The sequence below is a fragment of the Platalea leucorodia genome, assembly GCF_965183815.1.
Source record: "Platalea leucorodia genome assembly, chromosome: 12".
NCBI lineage: Eukaryota > Metazoa > Chordata > Aves > Pelecaniformes > Threskiornithidae > Platalea > Platalea leucorodia.
This window is the reverse complement of record NC_138834.1, coordinates 6,127,929-6,148,748: the sequence shown is the minus strand read 5'-3', so window position 1 is coordinate 6,148,748 and position 20,820 is coordinate 6,127,929. Positions and strand designations below refer to the sequence as shown.

At 52.7% G+C, this 20,820-nt stretch overlaps 1 protein-coding gene across 4 annotated transcripts in view; it reads right to left on the bottom strand.

Moving 5' to 3' along the window:
* NCOR2 (nuclear receptor corepressor 2) overlaps window positions 1–20,820 on the bottom strand; it is a 257,131-nt gene that overhangs the window by 123,038 nt on the left and 113,273 nt on the right. For all 4 annotated transcript variants that reach the window (XM_082324898.1, XM_082324899.1, XM_082324900.1 and 1 more), the window contains exons 5-6: window positions 10,970–11,149; window positions 4,591–4,704 (exon numbers count right to left, since the gene is read on the bottom strand). In XM_082324898.1, the coding sequence (XP_082181024.1) occupies window positions 4,591–4,704; window positions 10,970–11,149 (294 nt within the window). The remainder of the gene's footprint in view (window positions 1–4,590; window positions 4,705–10,969; window positions 11,150–20,820) is intronic.

Sequence of the window (20,820 nt, the reverse complement as noted above, 5' to 3'; positions counted from 1 at the left end):
CTGCCCTCCTCCCCATGCTTAGCGAGGGACCTGGAAATTCCCATTTAAAGCACAAAAACATCTTCAAACCCAGGTATGCTCAATCAATTTCAGGGGAAGACAGATGCAAGGAATCCCGTGAACGGCCCAGCGGATTATAGTGATGGCTAAAAATATGCACAGAGGATCTGCCCTGGTTATGGGGATTTGAGGTGAAGGTAGCTAACTTCTCTCGATACAATAACGCATCCCAGAGGGGCAAATTAAAGCCCACAAGGAGGCCGTGCCACACAGCTACCACCTTAGAGGTGCCAGACCCAGCAGGGATCAGCTTCCCCCCCGCAGGGGAGACACTTAAAGCTCACTCACATGGTTTAATTTAGGAGGTCCCCAAGGCCTGCATCGCTGTCAGCCTCCGGCAGCAACCGAGATGCCTGTCACAACCCGATTTCCCCAGGTACCTCTGCACCATCCTGCCGGCACCCAGCTCCCAGAGAGGGGGTGACGGGGACGGGCAAACGCACCCCATCCCGCACCCATGCACCCTGCAGCCGAAGCGGTCCTGAGAGCCCCACTGCACCTTCCGAACAATCTCGGCGATTTTAGCATCCATCACTGTTTTCAAGTATCATTCTGTCTCTTCAAAGACTAAAAGTACTTTTGAAAATAGGACTCAGATGCTTTTGAAAATGCTGCCCACTATTTATTCTCAGTTTAGTCTACGGAGAGTAACAAAAATGTTAACTTCCGTTCTCATACATCCTTTCAGAAATGGTACGGTTTGCACTCACAGCTGAAATCTTGGCTTGGAGACGTGCGTGTGTTTTCCTGCGTTACGCTGCAAACATTTCCCAAAAGGCCCTTTTTCAGGTGCAATTTCACAGCTCATCTTTGGAGACACAATAAGGCAGCTCCGGTCAGCACATACCCAGGGCAGGAGGCACCAGTGACCACGAATATCAACTGCCTCTCTAGAAACCAAGTCTCCTAAAAGCTTCCCAAATGCAACCACAGCCTCACAGCACAGGATTTCGCCGCAGTCAAGAGCAGCTTCTCTCTGCTCTTCCCCAGCAGAATCTGTACAGTCAACTTTTTTTTCTTCCTGGAAATCAATTACTTGTCCAGCAGAGTGTAGCAAGAGGGGATTACAGGTCACATTTTCCACAATTATCCTCTCCAACGCCAAGGAACTTTTCAAATTGTACACATTAAATAGGTCACAAGAGGGAAAACCAGCGTGATAGGCGTTTAGCATCAGAAAACCTGAATTCTGAGAAAATCTGTTATAGGGCAGCACCAGCCTGCATCCCAACCCCTCATCCATACCCAGCGTGGCGGTGAGAAAAATATATAGACTTCCCTGATGAACCATAAGCTAAAATTAGAAACCATTCACCCCTGCAAAGCCACAGCTATCGCCAAAAGGAAAGTAGGTCACAGAATGGCTGGCTAACTTGATTTTCCGGCGTTTCTAGCTGCTCTGTCCTCATGTAACCTCCTCTCTCCCATGGACCATTTTTGGTGTCTCCTTTGTTCAGGGTATAACTGCACACAGTGTGTAACTCCGGCACAGCCTGGCAGGAGCGGTGGGAACGGGCACGGTGGCACCCGCGTGCTCGGTGAAGCACAGACCCGTAGTTCATGAAAAATTAAACCGGAGCCAGGCGACAGCCCCTCCACGAGGCGCGCTGCCTCCCACCTGCTCTGGCATCGGCACAAGCGCTGGCTTTCTCCCCCGTCCACAATATTGCTCTTTAAAGATCATTTCAGGCTTTGCCAGCTCTACTGGGGTGCTTTGCTCTCTCGCCTCTTCCCGAGGCCTGAATATCCTCTTTTTATTTGCATTTCTTACCCCGCGGTGCCTCCCTCAAGCAAGTCGCAAGCTGAGCGATGAGAGTAAATCAGGCTTTTCCTCCCTTTGCGTGCAGGCTGGAGCCCTGGCTCAGCCGTTACAGCTGCTTTTCCTGCGAGCAGACCTTGAGGCATCCAACTTCACCGCTTTTCCGCAGCACAGAAGAGGCGGAAAGGCTTAAAATTTGTCTCAGTGACCTTCCCTGCTCTTGATCAATATGTCTCTATCTGGCTCACAGCCCTTTGCTCTACCAACTCACCTTGCAATTAAGTGTTGAGCTGCAGCAAAGCCACGGGTCAGCACAACCGTGCCCGGGGCCCTCCCGTCCGACAGACGGCTGGGTTCGCCTGGATGCTCTGCTGCCCCCAAAGCCACCTGACGTCTGACCACCAGCCGCCCTCTTCCACCCACGATCCTAACTGATGCTGCTCCCATGTCCTTTCCTCTTCCAGTTTCCCTCCTCCTGGCCCGAAGGGGAAGAGCAGTCATCACTGATGATGCCCTTAGGAGGATAATTGCATCCTGGATCCCACCTTTGCTACTGGAGCCACAACAAAGGCAATGCTGTTGACAAGGCTCAGCACACCCTTCCCCTTGCAGCCCGCAGCTCAGCATCGCCCCTAAAAGAGTCCTTCCATCACCCGGCCTCAGCCATTACAATCAGCCAGCAAGGCTCAGTCAACTCTCCATTGCCCATGAACAGATCATGTCTTCTTCAAAGGAGGAACTTCCCTCCAGCCTACTATGGTTTCTATCAAGCAAAAGGGAAGGGCTGCTTGGTTTGAGTCTCCTACCCGCAGACGGGCTTGCTTACACGCTACTCGCAAGGGGACTTTACATGAACAGGGAAAGAATCATCATTTACCCCATCCCAGGGATCATGCAGACACGAACGCGGAGCCAGATTTGAAATTATGCAGACATTTGGTGTCAGACGTGACCTTCGCTTGCTGAGCACCCACCTGGAACAAGAGCACCCTATCGCGAAGGTTAATAGCAAAACACTCCTGGTAGCAGCCTGGCTTCGAGGACCAGCGTAACTTGGAACAAAGTCAGACACGCTGACAAACGGATGCCACCAGCTCTGAGCACCGTATGCGACAGCGTCCCAGGTATTATGGCCGCGCACTTTCAAGGAGAAATGTAGAACTCCACGCCTGCTCTCCTCACTCCTTGCCACCACCCATGGGACAGGGCAGCAACCCCGAGGGACTGTCCCGAGCCGTGGCAGAGGCTTCAAGAGCAGACCGTGTCTGCTGTGGAGGAGGTGATGGGAGGCTCAGGGAGACAGGAGGGAAAGGGTGGCCCTGCTGCTGGGTCAGAGACAAGAGGTGACAAAAGGTCTCCGCGTGGGCAGAGACAAGAGGTGACAAAGCAGGAGAAGGGTCTGGCAGGACACTCAGCCCTGAGCCAGGTCCAGCTAATGGGGACTGCTACGACGTAGGCCGTTGCGGAAGCAATGGTTGAAGATCACCTTTCCTTCCTGCCTCAGCACCATCACCCGTTTCTTCCCCTCGTAACATGGTCCAGGTACACAAGAATGTCCAAGAAGGATGGAGCTCAAGGCAACAGGAATAAAAATGTTTGAGACCTCCTTTTTTTGAGCCTAACCCCTTGCACAGGAGGCATAACCCATCTAGCTCAAGACCCCTGGAGAGGGCACTTGGTGGGGCCACGGGGGGAACGGCTTTGAGGACACTCGGCACCTGCCCACAAAGCCCCGTGTCTGTAAAGCTATCACCAGCCGGCGCTTGCTAATGCATTAAATGCTCAAACACATTGACCTCAGTCTTCACCCACTCGCACAACAGCCTGTGCCAGCGCCGGGTTTCCTATTGCTCAGGGAGAGAAGCAGATGGAAAAAGGAAAACCAGAAAAATTGCATTGCCTGGGAGCGCAGGGTATGCGATTTTTTTTTTTTCTTTTTAGGAGTCGGGCACCTGGATTTCTGCAGCTCCCAGTGAAATCGCAGGCCTCGCAATTCAAAATAATTAGCGACTGGTAGTTTTCCTTTTATGCAAAATCATCCTTTTTATCCACCACCTAAATGAAAATGAATATGCTTGATTATCTACCAAAGGGCCCAATTTCCTAGCATCGCTCCGAAGCACACAGCAAAATTCATGTCTCCTCAGGCTGCTATTACAGGCAATGGCTGAGTGCAACAAATGAGCGGTCAAGGCAGAGATCCAGAGCCAGGGATGCCAGCCTGACCTTTGCTAATGCTATTTACAGCATCAACTACCCACAAATCCAGCCATGGCTGCATCCATGTCCTTTCTGCTCCAGCCTGGGGGCGCAGGGGCAGCCAGGAGAGCTCGTAGCTGGCCTGCCAGTATTGGAGCATCACGGATGTCCCCCTCCATCCCTGCAGCCCACCCCACCACGCCAAAGCCCATCCTTTGAGGCAGTTTTCGACCAGGTTCACTCCTGGGGGAGAGGATGAAACAAGCTATTTAACAGAGGGGGCTCTGGAGCATCTCCTGAATGCTTCAAATCTAAGGCTGATGGCAGGACACCCCCCCCCCCCCCCCCCAGCAGGTTCTTCAGAAGACATTTGTGCTCAATCCACATGGCAGAGTGAGTTCCTCACGGCTCAGCCCTCTGTCGTCACCACCCCCAATAGGGCTCCATCTATCCACCTCCCACGGCCTCTGCCCCAGGAGAATCCCCCACCTACCCCTTACCAACCTCCCCAGCCCTGGCCAGGGTGACACAGCACGATCGCACGTTTGTACTTCCATCGTTTCCAGACTCACCCTGTTCTCGTCGTAGATGATCTGCACCAAGCTGCGATGTTTGGACTCGATAGGAGGGGGAGAGATGGGTTTTTCAGGCTCTGGTGGTTTGGCTGCTTCTTCCTCCAACTGTTGCTGTGGAAGGAGAGGGGGGAGGAGGAGGGTGAGTCACAGCGAGAAACGCAGCCGTCCCCGTCCACACGAGACTCTCCGCGGTGCCGCGACCCAGGCAGAAACCGCCATGGCAGAAGGCTTCCTGCGAGACACAGGCAGGCTCGGGCCGCGGAGGGACGGGGAGAGGGAGGAGAGCTGCGTAACATCCCCTGCCACGCAAGCACAACGCTGTCCTGCCCCAGGCACCCGGCCCCGTGCTGGTGGGTTGGTGCTTTTTAGGCATGGAGGATGAGGACCTGCCTTGAACAAGCCTCCTGGGGAGGACTCGAGGCTGGAAATAATGATTTTACTGGAAACCCTTAAAGGGAACTGCAGCTCCAGCCTGGTTCCCTGCTGCTACCTGCCTCTGGAGCTGCTGCCGTGCTGCAGGGAGCGGTGGAGGAGCAAGGGGTGAGCAGCAAGGCTGCTCTCCACCTTCAGCTTTATCTTACGATGCTGTGGTTGGGGTAGATTCCTCGGGATGACTGTTCTCGATGAAATGACTTGTGCACCATCCACCCCTGCACCGTGCAGCCAGATGAGCCAGTAAGTACGGCAGAGCAGGCAGTAACACCACAAATCCTGACGTCTCTGGTCAGAGTTGGCCTAATGGGACATGTGGCAGCCCCCCCCCCCGGCCAAGGTGAGAGATGCAAAGTGCTCAAGAGGGAAAACAACAGCTACAGGACTCCCTGTGCTCAGACACTGGCCACCAAGGTACCCTTTGGTGAACAGAAAGCTGTCCTGAGCAGAAACCACCAAGTCAGTCCAGGCTCCCACTAGAGAAAGCCCAGTAGGGGTGGACAGCCATCACCCGGGTGACCTGCTCTCAGAGACAACAGTGCCGAAAAGCTCGTTTTGTTGACTCTTCTGCTTTCTTACTGTCTTTTCTGCATTGCCACAGCTCCACATTTCATGGTATCTAGGCTTTGAGGTGCAGCAGCTGCATGCAAAAACACACCGCGCCATCCCCTCCAGCACCAAATGTCTGCCTGTGCTGGGACAACACAACCCAGGCTTATGTCTCATCCCAAGCTTCGCTCCCACTCACAGCAGAACCATGCAGGAGCCCAAGAGCTGCCCCATGAGCATGTCCACCACGTCCCTACCACACATGCCGTAAAACGCACCCAGCCCCAAGCTGGCTTGAACGCCAACTACTCCCTTGGGAGATGGAATACAGAAGGGAGCACATCCACATACGCACCTTTAGAGATCACTAATCTTTTAATGCGTTCCTACCCATCTGCGAGCTGCTCAGGCCATGGTAAACTTATAATTATAAAGTAGCAGATCTAAGAAAGCACTTCTGAATATCACCACAGCCAGCGGGCGTATCTGACGTACGACCTGCGCCTCCCGCTCTCCCGACGAGAGAGAGTGCGAGGCAGGAGGAGACATCTGGGCCCTGACAGTAAGTTTGAGGAACTGCTCAGCCAAAAGAGGAAATAACAGATTCCTCCAGGCTCCTCCTGAGGCCACCAGCTCCCTTCGAGGAGGCAGAGCACACACCGCGCGCGGCAGCTGCGGGGCAGCACAGGCACGGGAGAGGGAGCGGTTGTCAAAAAACGCCTATGGTTTTTTCCACTGCTTAGCTCTGAAACTCCAAATCTTTGGTTTTTTTTTTTCCCTGCAGCTCAAGCATCCTCTGTTGAAGCAAGGGGAAAATCAAGCGAGTCTCGTGCTAGGAAGAAAATGCACCTGGGACTAAGAGCAATTGGCTTGCACCAGCGGCGAGCGCACCACCGTCCTCCCACAGACAGCGGTGTCTGGCAGTCCAAGAAGAAGGCGGGCACCTAATTCCTCCTTCAGATCATCCCCGCTTCCACTGATGGTACCTTTAGCAACGCTTGGGCCATAGGGTGCAGTCCAAGAAAACACCTAATCACCTAATGGCCAGTCTGAGATAACTCACACCCCTTAAATTAAATGTGTTTCAACAGATGAAGCAACCCTGTGCTGTGGACTCCACTGATCCTCCTCCTCCCCAAAGGTGGACATCTTTTCCATACAGGGAAAAGCAGCAGCATAGGGAACACCAAGATAGAGCCAGAAAAAGCCACCATTGCCAGCCAGGCAGCTGAGCACTGTGCCGGCTGGCGAGCAGGCTCTGGCAGAGGCAGGACAGCCCGGGCTCCGTACATTGGCATCAGCGTGCCCATGTCAGGATCTTAACCTAGGGGATACTCCAGCCACGCATGAGGACGGCCAGAAAACAGCCAGCTTGGACCATCTGCACCCGGGAAGGGGGTGAACCATCCCGAGCACCACGGGGATCCATCCCTTCCTACCCGCAAAGAGCCGCACCACCGCGGCACACGCTGAAGGCTCCGACCACGCGTGCAACAGCCTGAAAGCTCCCTTCTCTTCTTAACCACGGCTGTTTCTCAGGTGGCCCAAATCACAGTGCCTTGCCAAGGGGACAAGAGCTCTTCGAGAAGCCACGGCTGAAACCACAGGCTGCAAAGCAGTTCTCAGCATCAGCCCCAGCGCAGAAGCAGCGCTTCCAGGCACCTGCCTGCTCTTGCTCGGTGTCCTCGGATCAGCCAAGGCACCCCATCACACACCCTCGCTCTCATGTGGTAAGCTCCAAAAACTCCAAAGAGCGAGCCACAAAAGGCATCAGTCAAATCCTCTACTTCTCTTGGGGAAAATATCTGGGTTAAAAAAAAAAAAAAACCACTGTCAGAAATTTGGCTATGTTGTTCTGGAAACCCACAAAAATTCTGCAAAGCAGTTGGGTGTGTTGTAAGTGAGCTCAGACAAGAGGATTTGATGGCGTATCAGGAAATGAAAGTTTGCCAGTAAGTGGAGGCTCATTAAAAGCAGCTCGTTAAAAGAAAAATAAAAATCTAATTATAGCTGAAATATAGTAGAGAATTAAACTCTACTCTGTGGCGTAACACTGTACGGTTATTAAAGGGCCAGATGCTAGAGGTAAGGATGCGGGCAGGGTCTGCAGGCAGCGCACCTGACCACAGCAGGTTCAGCACGCGACAGCTATCCCTGGGAGCTGTGGGAAATGGCAAAGCAAAATAGGTCAGGGTTCCCAGACACGGACAAAATGGATTTCTTAAAGGTCTGCCACAAAAGCTAGGCTGGGACTGTGACCTTTACAGGGAGAGAAGCGGGCTGAGAGCTGACTCTTGACGGCTCTACACTCTCTCCCTCCCCACTCCCAGCAGCAGCTGCCTGAAAGCCCCCTCCTCTCCCCAGTGAAAGCCAGTGCAGTGATGCTGAAGGGATGCCAGGCACTATCGTTAGCCACAGCCCTGGCTCCTACAGCATCCACAGGCCAACCCATTTCCAGTGAAGGAGGTGCCCTCTCCAGGTGAGAGTTCCTTGGGCTGGACTACACGCTGCGGAGGGGCCGTCGGAGCCTGCAGCGCTGGCAGAAAGGTGGGTGACATTTCAGGAGGACCCCATCCCCGCACAGACCAGCCCCTGTGCTGGAGGGACCTGCCTGACTAAGCCAAGGTCCTCACACACGCACCCAGCTGCCTTGTGTTACACAGCCATCACCTGGGTACCAGGATGCTTCACCTGCCCAGGGGAGAGGAGAGGGCTTCCAGCCACAGGACATCTCCGAAAACCACTTTCAAAGAGCTGAGGGGAGAACAGAGGAAACTGAGACAGGAGATAGATGGAAGGGGAAACCCTGGAGCTCTTCCACCCAGCCAGCTCCACCTCCATCACCAGGTGGGAGTGTTGTACTCCCGGAGAGCCCTTCGCCGAGCTCGGCGCCCAGGGAGGCTCAGGCACCACTGCGGAGAACAGCCCAGCAGTTTATTTCTCCTTCAGATCCCCGGTACCGCTGCCAGGAATAAATGCATAAGGATTATCCTTCCCTGTCAGGAAGAGGGGGAGAGAGGACTCGGAGAGAGATTTAAGCGCATATGGCGCATGAATGAGCGGGGGACGGCTGGTGGAGGTGGCCTTCTGCCAGGGGTGCACAGGGTTTGGGGAAGGTTTCTCAGCTTGCTGAAGACGTTTGCTTCTTGCAAAGTCCAGGCAGAGCCTTCCTTGCCTTTTCTGAGACAACCAAAAAAAGAGAGATGGTGGATTGGGGTTGGTTGGGATTTTTTTTGCACAGCCTTTCCATACAAATGTATTTAATTACCCTGAGAAGGCCTCCCAAAGACAGAGGGGAAAAGCATTAGGATATTCCGACTGCGTACAATTTCTCCCCTGCTCTGCTGCTCGTTCCTGCAGGAGCGGTATCTGTTTCAGGCTGATTGCTTTCCCTCGCTCATCTTTCTCCTGCGCTGACAGCTCAGATGCACAGATGGACAAAACGTTCCCGGAGCATCTCAGACAAGACCCCCCCTCCAAAAATGCTTCCTTCCAGATGTGCCAGCTCTGCTGGAGGACCGGGCTGGGGAAGGATCCTGCCGGAGGGGAAAGGAGGCCATGTGGGGGGGGGCGGGATTTGCTACCAAATGATTTTGCCACCAGGTGCCGAAAAAAGAAAAAAAAAAAAAGGAAAAAAAGGAGGGGAAGGGATGCTTTTACTGCCAACAGCCACTTTCACCTTCTTCCCCACTCAGCAGAGCATTTTTGTGGGGAGGAAGAATCGTAAAATTCGTTCAGAGGGAAGACATAAAGCAACCAAGCAGCCAACAATAAAAAACCCATTTCCTTACGGAAGGACAGCTTGATTTTAACGGCAAGGAGCATATGCTGCTCCCGTCAGCTTCAATAGCAGCTCCTCAGCATCTCTGAAAAAAGTCAGGCAGGGGATCGGCAGAGTTGTCAGTCTTCCCGGCTGCCGTGAGCGGGACCATCACCGCTGTGCCGGGCACGCATCCTGCTCTGGAAGCCCCTCTCCAGAGTGGGAAATGACCACGTTTTACATCTCCTTCCTCAAACGTGAGTTAAAAACACGGACCAGCAGCTAGACTGCCAGGTGTGAGAGGACACCAACATTTTGTCTGAGCTTCCTAAGGAGGGAGAGGGGAAGGGCTGGCTTCATCCAGCTCCCACCAAACCCAACAAGAGGAACCCCAGTGGTTTCCATTGCTCCAGATGTTCCTTTGGCCCCTGCGAGCCAGCACACAGGGCTGCTTCCTCGCACCCTCAGCACAGCTGCTTCTGTCCCTTCTTGGCTCCCTCTCCCTAAGCACTCAGATACCTCAGCAGATAAGAAGCAACACCAAAAAAGAAGTCCTTCACGTTAATTAAACCATATTGTTTGAAAACAAAACCAAAACATCCTGCGCTGTCTTGCAGGAAAAAAAGGGATAGTATCTGGTATGGGAAAACATAGATCTGACGGGGAGGAAGGTCAACTGCATGCTCATCCTCAAGGAGCACTGGCCCCGTCCGACAGCCCAACTAGAGGTTTTGCTCTGTTCTCAAATTCCTGCTCCACATCCCTCAGGAGAGGTCGCTCCTCTCGGGCAGTTTGGGATTAGCAGCCATCAGGGAGTTTAGAAACTGGCCCCAAGCAAACGAAATAAAACAACCGGTAAGAGAAAGGCAGAGAGAAGTGATTTGCTTTAGGAAGTGAAAGCCTTTAAGTCTGTGGTTTTTTTCAGATGTCTCCCAAGGTTTTGTCATATTAATCTCTTAATGGGTTTATGGTAATTGTATACATGGCAACATCAAGCAAGCAATCCTTCTGGTGGGGAGTGCTCTTGTGCAGGGGTAAAGGGGTAAAGCACTAACCGAGAAGATCAGATTCAAATCCCTGGCGCAGGCACAGCCCTGACCGGAGCTGGACCAGACACTGCTCACGGCTGCAAAGCCCCGGAGAAGGGGGCTGGATGCAGAGCAAGGGCCCTTAGGACACCGCAGCAATGTTTTCAACAGCCCAGTACTACAATAGTGGCAGCAACAGCACCGGGGAGAAGCAATTGCTGGGAAGGAAAAAGAAAAGACCTTGTGCTAACGCTGGGCTGTACGGGCGACTCAGGCAACCCAGGCTGAGTTTCCAGCTCTGCCACTGACTGCTTGCATGACCATGGGCAAATCACTGAGGACAGATTTTTCTCCCTTTAAGGTACTCTAGCATGCAAAAGAGCCCACAAACCAGGGTTCCAAAGCTCCCTCATCTTGCAACTACCAGCTCCAGCCTGCTGGCACAGCAGCAACTGCCCCATGTCATGACAGGGAGCACGGACACAGACCATCCTGGCAGCACTGGCACTGCCACTTCCCGTCTGCGGATGTGCATGGGTAAGGATGGGGCATAAGGCAGCACGCAGAAGTGAGGATGCGTGCTCCCCTCCAGACCACAGCCTCTTACCTGCTTCTTCTTCAGCTTGGAGATCTGCTGCTCCACCATGGTGATCTCACGATCCACGCGGTCCATGTTCTGTATGAGCTCCTCCTTCGACAGCCGGGCCGGCAGCAGGTCCAGCTCGGCGTCAGGGTGAGCAGGGCTCACAGGCGACACGGGCTCCAGTTTGCCAGGTAGGCCACGATCCTGAGGAGCACAAAACAACCAGGTCAGCTCCTTCCCAGGAGACTTTGGATCCTCCTCTCATCCTCCCACGGCAGCTGCCATAGCTTCCTGGCCCTCCGAGACACACACACCCCTCAAAAAACCTGCTAGGCTAAGCAGTACCAGCTGCCAGATCACATCACCGCAGGGCTCCACAACCTCCAGCATCTCCAGAGAGCACCAACTTAGTCTTCTGCGGATGTGACGGCAGCTCTTCCTATACCAAAGCCTCGGAGGCTCCCACCACCTTCAATGCTACCCACATTCCTACAGGATCAATAAACCCATCCATATTCAGGAGCTCCTGGCAGCACCACCACTTCACATCACAGCAGCCAGCTCAAGGCTACATCTTCTCCACAAAAACGAGGTAGCCACAGACATGTCCTCCTCTGATACAGCTATAGCCATGCTGGAGACAAGAGCGGCATTAACCATGCCAAACAAGAAGGGGCTCTCCCGGGAGGAGAGAGGACCCCCACCTCCTTCATGGATGTCCTCCTCCATCTCGTTAAATTCTGGGGGGAGCTCTGAGCATCAGATGTCAAACACATCCATGCAGAAATGGACAGAATGGGGATAGGCAAGGTCAGCTGAGATAAAAATAGACTGAACCGATGACAAACAGCTTTCTAAATTCCAGGTAAAGAAGCTCTCAGCTCAACAAGACCCTTCAAATTGAAGGGCCGGACAGATCAGCATAACCTCCCCAGCCGTTACAGGGAGCAGCTCCAATGACCACGAGCTGGGGGCAGAGAAAACACATCAAAACACTCAGCTCCTCCTCCAGCAAAGCAACGACTTCGCTGAGCCCAACGAACTGGTATCCCAAGAGCATCCCAGAGCCACGACGCCTCACCTGCGCACCACCCTTCACCTCTCCTGCTCCAAATGAAGGAGCCCATCTCCTGCAAACACAAGTTGCATGCCTGGATGAGGTCAACCCCCACTGATGAACACACCTGGGATGAAGCAGCTGTTTAATAGCCATCGGCCACGCAGATGGGGATCATGGCACAACAGCAGCCTACCCTGACCCGGGATGCTCCTCTCTGGTAGCTACCCAACACCTTAATTAAAAGTTTGTTTATTCATTTGCTCAGTGAGTGGATGGATTTCTTTTCCTGAAGGGGGCAGGCAGAGGAGCTGCAGCTTGGTTTGTAACCATAAACGGCTGCCAGGCTGGGCAGCCCGCACGCTGCAGCTGCTGGGGAGGGGAGGGAAGCGGCGAGGCGAACAAGTGAAGAAGTTCACACAACTTTGCTACCTTCATTACAGCAGCCCTGTGCCCGCGTACAAAGCTGACATTGTTCTGCACCAACTGGTGCTGAGCGTCCTCCCCTCCCCGCTGACTCACGGCCACCGGCGAGCAGCCAGGGCTAGCCACTGACCCTCTTCCTGGGATGGGCCTCCTGCGGGGGCAAGGGTGATGGAGCTGAGTGGCACTGAGATGGCGTGGACCCCTCTGTGCTCCTCCGACTAGCAAGGCACATGGATGATGGCTCTGGGTTGTTCACCAGCCGTGTCGCAGCTCATGCCAAACACGGCGAGCATGCAGATGCCACCTTGGCACCGCTCAGCATCTCAACAGCATCTGCTTATGGGGAAGCAGAACCACACAGGGCAGCCTCCACCCTGCTGCTGGTGGGGATGAAGCACGGTGAGGTCCCTCCTGGGGAGGCTGCACCCACAGCCTGGCACAGCCTCAGGGGACCTGGCTTCGAAGGCAGTCCCTGCCTGGTGGGGCTGCGCTGAGATGAGCTCTGCCCTATTCCCCTCCGTAAAGGGATGGGCAACGTCATCCACAGCAAAGCTGGAACAAGGGGAGGCAAAAGAGGATGTTTCCCAACAAAGTGGCCGTGTCCCAAGACACCAGCATCCTTCACTGGTGCCTTCCTCCTGCTCTCTCCTGCTAAACCCTGTTCTAGCTGAAGGAGACACCAAGCCAGCCAGGGAGGATCCACTGCTGGGTGCAGCCTGGAGGCATCAATGCCTTTCCCACTGCTGCCATCAAGGGACAGAAAGCAAAGGAGCAACCTGAGACCTCTTCCTCACCGTCCTGCGTGGGGCTCATCCAGCCTGAAGAGCACAGAGGCCCCAGAAAGCTAAGCTGGTTGTTCCCAGCACCCGTTCAGAAGAGAAACTAGAAGATCAAAGGTTTCTGGAAAATCCCAAAGAGCAGTTCCTGTCTTGTTTTACTTCCCCAGCATTAGACACCAAAATTGGTCAGTCTGCTGCAGCGGAAGGCTTTGTGTTCTCCACAACTGTTTTTTTTCTTTTGTTGGTTTTTTTTTGGTGGTTTTGGTTATTTTTTTTCCAAGCCAGGAGGAGCACGACAACCACAAGCAGTAAAAGATAAATTATGTGTTCATAAAATTTTGTTCAGATGAAGGCATGGGAAGGGGAAGTGGCAGTGGCTTGTAGGTGGGCAGGTTTTCCTAAAGGGAAGCAAGCTACCTGCCAAAAATGCAGGAGAGAAAGACTTCTCTCTGTGCATGTGAAACAAAAGATACTATCTCACAGCTGTCAATATGCAAGACAGGGCATCTTTAAACTCCTACTTGGCGCAAAACCCTTTGGAAACCTGGTTTCTGATACATTTTTATCTTTTTACCTTGCAGAATCTGAAGTAAAATAGCAGCAAAGCTGAGTAAGGGGAACAGCTGCAAGTCACAGCACAAAAACCCTCATCATCTCCTATTAGGAGATGATTACAGCAATAGAGAGAGGCAACGTCCCTGGACCTCCAATAACTGGTCACTGTCATTTCACAAGCACCTCTCTAAATCAGGGAAATGACAAGCAGCAAGAGGAAGGAAAAACCAAAACTGAAGGGAAAAAACAGATCTTGCCGATACAGCAGTGAAGTCCAAAAAGCAGAGCTCCCAGATTTACGCACGGCATGAAGAGGCCCTTCTTCTAAATCACAAAAATGGGTTGAAAAGAAGTTTGCGAAGCCCAGAGCCTGGGGTGGACTCTAATGGATAGAGATATTTTAACTAGCGCTCTGTTTCATGGTACTCTCGAGAAGCCACTCAAAATATATTCCTCCGCTTCAGCTAGTATCATACCCAGGCTCTGAAAAAGTGCAGTGTGAAACGTGAAATTCTTCTTATTAACGTGAAGTCACAGCCTTCGAAACCAGCATGAGCTGGGAGAGCTGGAATAAATCTGCTGGAGGGAAGAAAACAATTACTGCATTACTCAAGTTGATATTTTCTCAGTAATTATACTGTTTCCATGTGATTTGTTTTTATACACGGCTAACAGCTACTGTAGTTCCTGTTTTCCCTGGCCTTATTATTATGCGATTTGTATGATAACAAGGGTGGGCGAGCCGGGGGCAGAGGCTGCATAAACCTTCCCGCAGCAAGAGGGGATGCTGGCACTGAAGAAAACAATTATCACCGAGGAGTCTATCAAAGAGCAAGGCCAGGCTTTGGGGGTGGGTTTCTTCTACAAGCTTTTATTCCTAACATAGATAACGTTAATGGACCAAGCCTGCTACACGCTATTAGGCCGTGCCTTAAAAGACATGGGAGAAAGAGGAGAAAGGAAAAGCATCAGCCAACTGCCCATCGATGCCTTGAAGAGTGAGGAAGCCCCCGGGAAAATTCGACGTCCCTGCCTTCAGACACGCTGGCACCCGGGTCCACAAGAGAAAAGACAGTGGGAACCGCAACCCTGGTCCCAGGACACGCTAGAACCTGCACCAGACCATCACCTCCTCCTTATTTTGCATTACCAACCCACCTCGCAATGCTCCCAGGGAGCTTGCGGGAGTTGGTGGGATGGAGAAAGGCGTCTGTGCCATGTCTCAGCCCAGCACCTATGGCTGGATGCAGCCCGGCCTCCGTGAAGGGGGATTTTTCTCAGCTGCTTCCCACCCTGTGGAGCCGGCAAAGCGGTAGCTCTGCTCCATCTGCCCCTAACTCTCGCTGCAAAATGCATTTTGACCCTTCTGATCCCCTGGCCATGCTGGCTGCCTCTTCAAGACTACACCGGTGGAGCTTCAAAGCCTCCACACCCACAGTCAGTGCCTGCAGGGCACAAGCGCCTACCAAGCGAGCAGAGCCGCTTGCTTGGGACGACCCTCAGGATCTCTAGCACGGCACCACGGTGTTTGCCCTATATATCCTCTTCAGTACGTCCTGGTCTCTCTCCGCCTTTCTAAACCAGATCATTAGCGATGTCCCCCAAGCCCAGGACAGAGATTCGGGGATGCCAACGTCACCTGTTCCACAGTCTGTTCACTTTCTAATTATGGGCCGCAGCAGCGTTTTCTGCTGCAGCACCGGGAGGGATTAAGAGGTGTTATCTCCAATTCCTGCCCACTCGCACATCTCACGTCCTTGCGGGCTGGAGAAGATTGCCAAAGCAATGAGCTGGGGCTGCTCAAATTGTGCTTAAATTAAATTCCGCCCCTAAAAAAAAAAAAAAAAAAAAAAAAAAACCAAAAAACAAAAAACCAAAAAAAACACAAAACAAAAAAAAAAAACCAACCAAACATGAACAAAGGGTGGGCTTGTGATAAGACAGACACATGCGGGGCGGCCTGCCTGCGAGGATGCCTCCATCACCCAAGCCTTTCGTGGCAGCACAGAGCCAGTGAACGCTGCTGAACTCCACCAACGCTCCCCAAACCCCGTCTGCGTGAGCCGTGCTCCGCAGCAGAGCCAGCCGCTCGGCCTCCCCGTCCAGGAACCCACGGCTGAGCAGCATCGCACACCCCAGCGGACGCAGAGCCCCGGGGCTTTCCCACACACCCCAGCACGAAAACCAAGCAGGAGAGCCAACACCTCACATCTCCATCCATCCATCAAGTTTTGCAGCAAAACCAGGCATATAAAAGCCTTAATTGGGCCAAATACAGACCAAAGGAATTTTTTTTTTTTTTAACTGGAAAAGCATCCAGCACATTCTGGCATATCAGCAGCCCCAAGAAGACAGCACTGATGGGGCGGGCGGAGGAGTCAAAAACTGACATCTGAAAACTAACGTCTCGTTTCCCCAGGGAGACGCGCAAGTACGAAGTCAGAGAGCCTGAGCAGTGAAAAGTACATCGAGTTATTGCAATTCTTTTGTTCGTGACCATCTGCTGCGCTAATGGCTCTTTCAACAGCCCAACCCTTCAAACGGGGTTTTAATTCTTAAATACTGCTGGCTCTTGGCTGGGCTGCGTCCCCGCAGCCTCTCGAAGGGAGGATGTAGATGTGCGTGTTGGTGTACACAGCGTGATTCGGGGGAGCACCCATGCTGCTGTTCACCAGCCAGGAGCACACGGGCATTCCTGGGCAATACTAACCGGAGCACCCGAGGGATGCCACGCGTGGGACCAAGGCATCACCCACCTCCTTCCTCCGTCCCTACGCTCCATGGCCCATGCAGGCAGGAGGGGATGAGCAAAACAGGGATCGCTTTCACTGGATGCAGCCCAGTACGTGCTATCATAGGAATTCATGAAGCTGGAGACCAAGGAGCTGTCTGAAGACAAAGCTGATTTTTTTATATGTTTTTTTTTTTAAATAAATCTGTGACTTTATGAGAAGGCCTACGAAATTCCTTTCCCCTGTAATCCAGCTGAATTCCACGCAGCCAGGGCAGAAAACATCCCAACAATTTCTAAGCTTGCATGAAAGTAGGTCAAAAAACTTCCCCAATGTTTCAACAGCTTGAAGCAATTTAATTGCAAAACCAGTACCAAATGCTGACCCTCCCTCCCCACCCCCACCAGCAGATTTACGAGGGTGGTAAAACCTCGTCAGCGAGCATTACAGTTAAATGCACTAACCAAAGCCCAGTATCTGGTCTTGCAAAACTTGCTTGTGCTCAAAAAAGCCGTTCCACGGTGTTATCCTTAACAGATGTTGCCTCTGGACCTCAAGATCGCAGGATATTACAGAAGCGGCAGCAAACATGGCTTACAGACTCAGAGATAGCCTAGAATAACGGGTCCAATCCGGAAAACCTTACTCAGGCAAACTCCCACCGAAGCCTAAGGCATTATACCGACAAATGGATGTTGCGCCTTTCATTACCTTCTTGCATTTCCCCATTAGTGGATAATAATTGCATTGAACACATACGTTCCCTACTGACTTCGCAGGAGTGATGAATTCTCACCTACCCATCTACTCATTACGAAGAGGAGCTAATCGCGCCACCTCTCATTAAGAATTGCCCAACATTGCCTATCCTGCATCGCTGGATTTTCTGTTGACCCTAAGTTTGTTAAAACATTAACTGTCTGGACTGAAATTTTCCATGCTGAATATTTGCTTCAGGCATTTTTAGGCTTTTTTTTTTTTTTTTTTTTTTTCCTAAATAGTAAATTTCAGCCAAAACAACTCTGCTGCTTCCAAGAACAAGTTTACAGGAAAATATGTCTTTCTGCAACGTTCAGAAAGATTCTGGGAACCTTTTCTTTGAGCATGTTTGGCGCAGTTGATACATCTGGCAAGCCTGCTCTGTGCCAGCGATCCGCCTTTTGTTAACTCTGAAAAAGTGTCCAAGTAAAAAAAAAAAGAAATTTAATAAAAATCTCATTTTGGTGCTTGCCTAGGGGAAATTACTTTGAACCGAGCAAGCAAGTGGAACGGGGTCCTGGGGAGCTCCGGGGCAGCACCGCGCTCTGCCCATACTCCTGCAAAGGAAAGGGCTGAGCTGGATGCACCTTCCTGGCACGTGTGGAGCACTCCGGGCCAGCAGCAACAAGTGCCCTAAAAGAGCCATGAATAACTGCAGGAGTCATGGTTTGGACAGCAGGTACCGCCTGAGACCACCCACCAAACGATAAGGATGAAGCAGAATAGCCAGCGACCCGCTCGGCACGAGATGGAGGCCGTCCTGGGCACTGAACAGAAGGGTCGTGGAAAGCAAAGACAGGGTCCTGATGCTTTCAGCAAACAAGGGGGAGAACAAATTAAGGTTGTCAGGGAACAGCAAGCTCTTCTACTCTGTTCGCAACTTTAGTGGTCTTTTAATAATTTGTCCACCCAACAGCCACCCAGAGCATCATTTCACCTGTGTGGACGTTGCGCCCAACGACGTGTTGCCAAGAGCATCATCGTCCCTGCAACACATCACCTCAGCCCCAAATCCCCATCTCCCCTTCGCAAACCCAAACCCATCTGTTGAAACTAGCAGGGCTTCTGCTAAGCTGGAAGAGGAGCCGGCAGAGGAGCCCCTCACAGCCTCAGCCCAGGCACAGGGCGATGGTGGCAGTGCCGGCCAGGCACGTCGTGCCCGCAGCCTGCCCCTGCGCCACGGCAGGGACCTGGCTCACTCTATGGCCAGAGGAGGAGGAAAGCATCGATGCCTCGGTTTGAGGAGCAAAATCGCTTCTTTGAGGAACAGCGCTGGCTTACAGCGATGGAAAACAACCACGAAATTACAGCGCTGTGGGAGGCAAAGGTTGTGTGAAAAAGGCACCAGGCACATAACCCATCGGCTTGAGAGCACGTCAAAATCCTGCACCAGGATATTCAAAACTGCGACCCGAGTGACTAAGACACCTCTTGGATTTATGGAGGCCAAAAGGAGGGGGCTGCCCCGAGCTCAGCGAAACGCTTGGGAGGCATGCAAACAAAATATGAGGGAGGCGAGTGCTTGTTTGATGTCTCTTAAAAAGGAGCAAACTGTGAAAAACGCCTCTGATTACATTAAGCGCGAAGGCAGGGAGGCAAATCTTTAATTGCCCAATTCTGGCGCTCGGCCAGGGCGGCAGGGTTGGCACCTCCCTGCTTCGCAGGACCAGATTTTAAAGGTAATGGGGGAGCTCATCGCAGAGCTGGCCGCCGCTCCACCCAGCAAAGCAGCTGGTCGCTGGGGCTCACACCACCCTCGCCGCCCCTGGAACCAGCTGACTTCGGGCAGCTTTCACAGGAACCTCTGAATAATTGCCACGGACTTCCGTGGAAATGCAGGACGTGGTGACACGTTTCCCCACGTAACTGTCACCCTCCCCTTCCACATTTCTCCCCAGGCCTGCTGCTCGGGGAGTTTCTTTCAGTAGGAGGGTCCCCTGCCCAGGGGTGTAGGCAGTCGGTGCACAACCCCCAAACCTCCTCCGGCACCCCGGGAAGCACCCCGTCACCCAACCCGACAAACCTCAGGGGAACGTAACACTTACTCCATGCCTTTGAAAGTTTTAGCCTCTCACTGTTTTTTTTCCTTTTTTTTTTTTTAATTTTTTGCAACACTACCCATCCTCTTTCAACTGCCACATAGAGTAAAGCACGGTCCAAGTCTTTCCAGCACAGCAACTGGGCAGGGATGTAGCGTTAAGGCCCATGTTAATCCCAGCAGAGCGTTCCCTCTGATTTGAGTATGCTGGAATAGCCCCTGCCAAATCCCAGCTTGTCCTCGAGAAGGTAGAAAGCCCTCAAGCCCTAGATACCACACTTAAAAGCATGCTGGAGTTTGTCTTTCATAAAAAAAGGTCTCTGCAGAAAAAATTCCCTACTTTTACACTAGTACAATACTCAAGTGACCAGCAGGAATGCCATCGCACAAGCGTGACACTGCCCGCACCAGCACACGTTAGCCCCGCAGAGGTGGGAGCCAGGCAACTGGCTTGCATCTGCCCTCCACTACGCATCACGTTAAAAAAAAAACAATTTCACCCCAACTGGCATAGCCTCACCAGCCAAAAAGCAGGTGGGCAACAAGTCAGCATGATTAAAGATACTGCAGCGCCCTGTGTTGCAAACACAGGGTCAGATCCTGAGCCAGGCTCAGCACCACCCACACCCACTGCTGTCCGCGGGCGCTGGGACACGTAAGCCTCTGCTCGGGATGGCCGGGAAGAGCAACGCGTTGCTCCTCAGCTTGGATATGCCCAGCAAACCTCCTCCTCTGCTTGCAGGAGCTGTAGCGGGGCGCTAGAAAGGGTGCTCCCAGGTTGGTGCCTGCCCGGGCAGGGAAGGGCAGCGGGAGCCCCCGAGCCCCCGGCCGGGGAGCAGGTCCTGCCCTGCACCCCAGGAAGCTGCAGCTCCTTCACTGGGTGACACCAGGTGCATCCTCCAGCACATGGACAAACACGGGGGAAGGAAAATCCACCACAGCAGCTTCTAAAAAACCTCACTTATTTAAAAATAAAAAATTGAGGGGAAATGAAAAGACAAAAGCTCTTCTCAGCCTGGTGTTATCAAGCAGAGGAAATGAGACTTCTAAAGCTCCCATTCAGAGAGGAGTGGGGGGGAGAGAAATCGCACTCCAGACACACTTGAGCGAACAGCTTTTGAAATGGAAATGTCGCTCTCCAGAAACATTTAAATTTCCTCCTATTGCCAAGGAGGAGAAAGGAGGCAGAGGAGCGAGCAGGGACTCCTCAGCCATGCAAATCCAAAGGGGGTCCATTCAGGGCAGCACCCGGGCGGCCCTGTTGAGAGGGGATTTGTCAGGGAGTTAATCAGGACCGGCACACGGTATTAACATCGGGAAGTCGGCTTGAAGGGCCATCACATTTGGAGGGGAGGGAAGGGAATGAATGATGACAGCTCTATTTAACCACCGCCGCAAGTAAGATATACCTAAAGGCTGCTCGCACTCCCTCTCTCCATTCTCCCTGCGCAACCATCACCCAAATTATTTTCCCCAAACCCTGGAGGTTGAGCTGCCTACTGAGAAGGAGCTCGACTGATGGAGAAAGG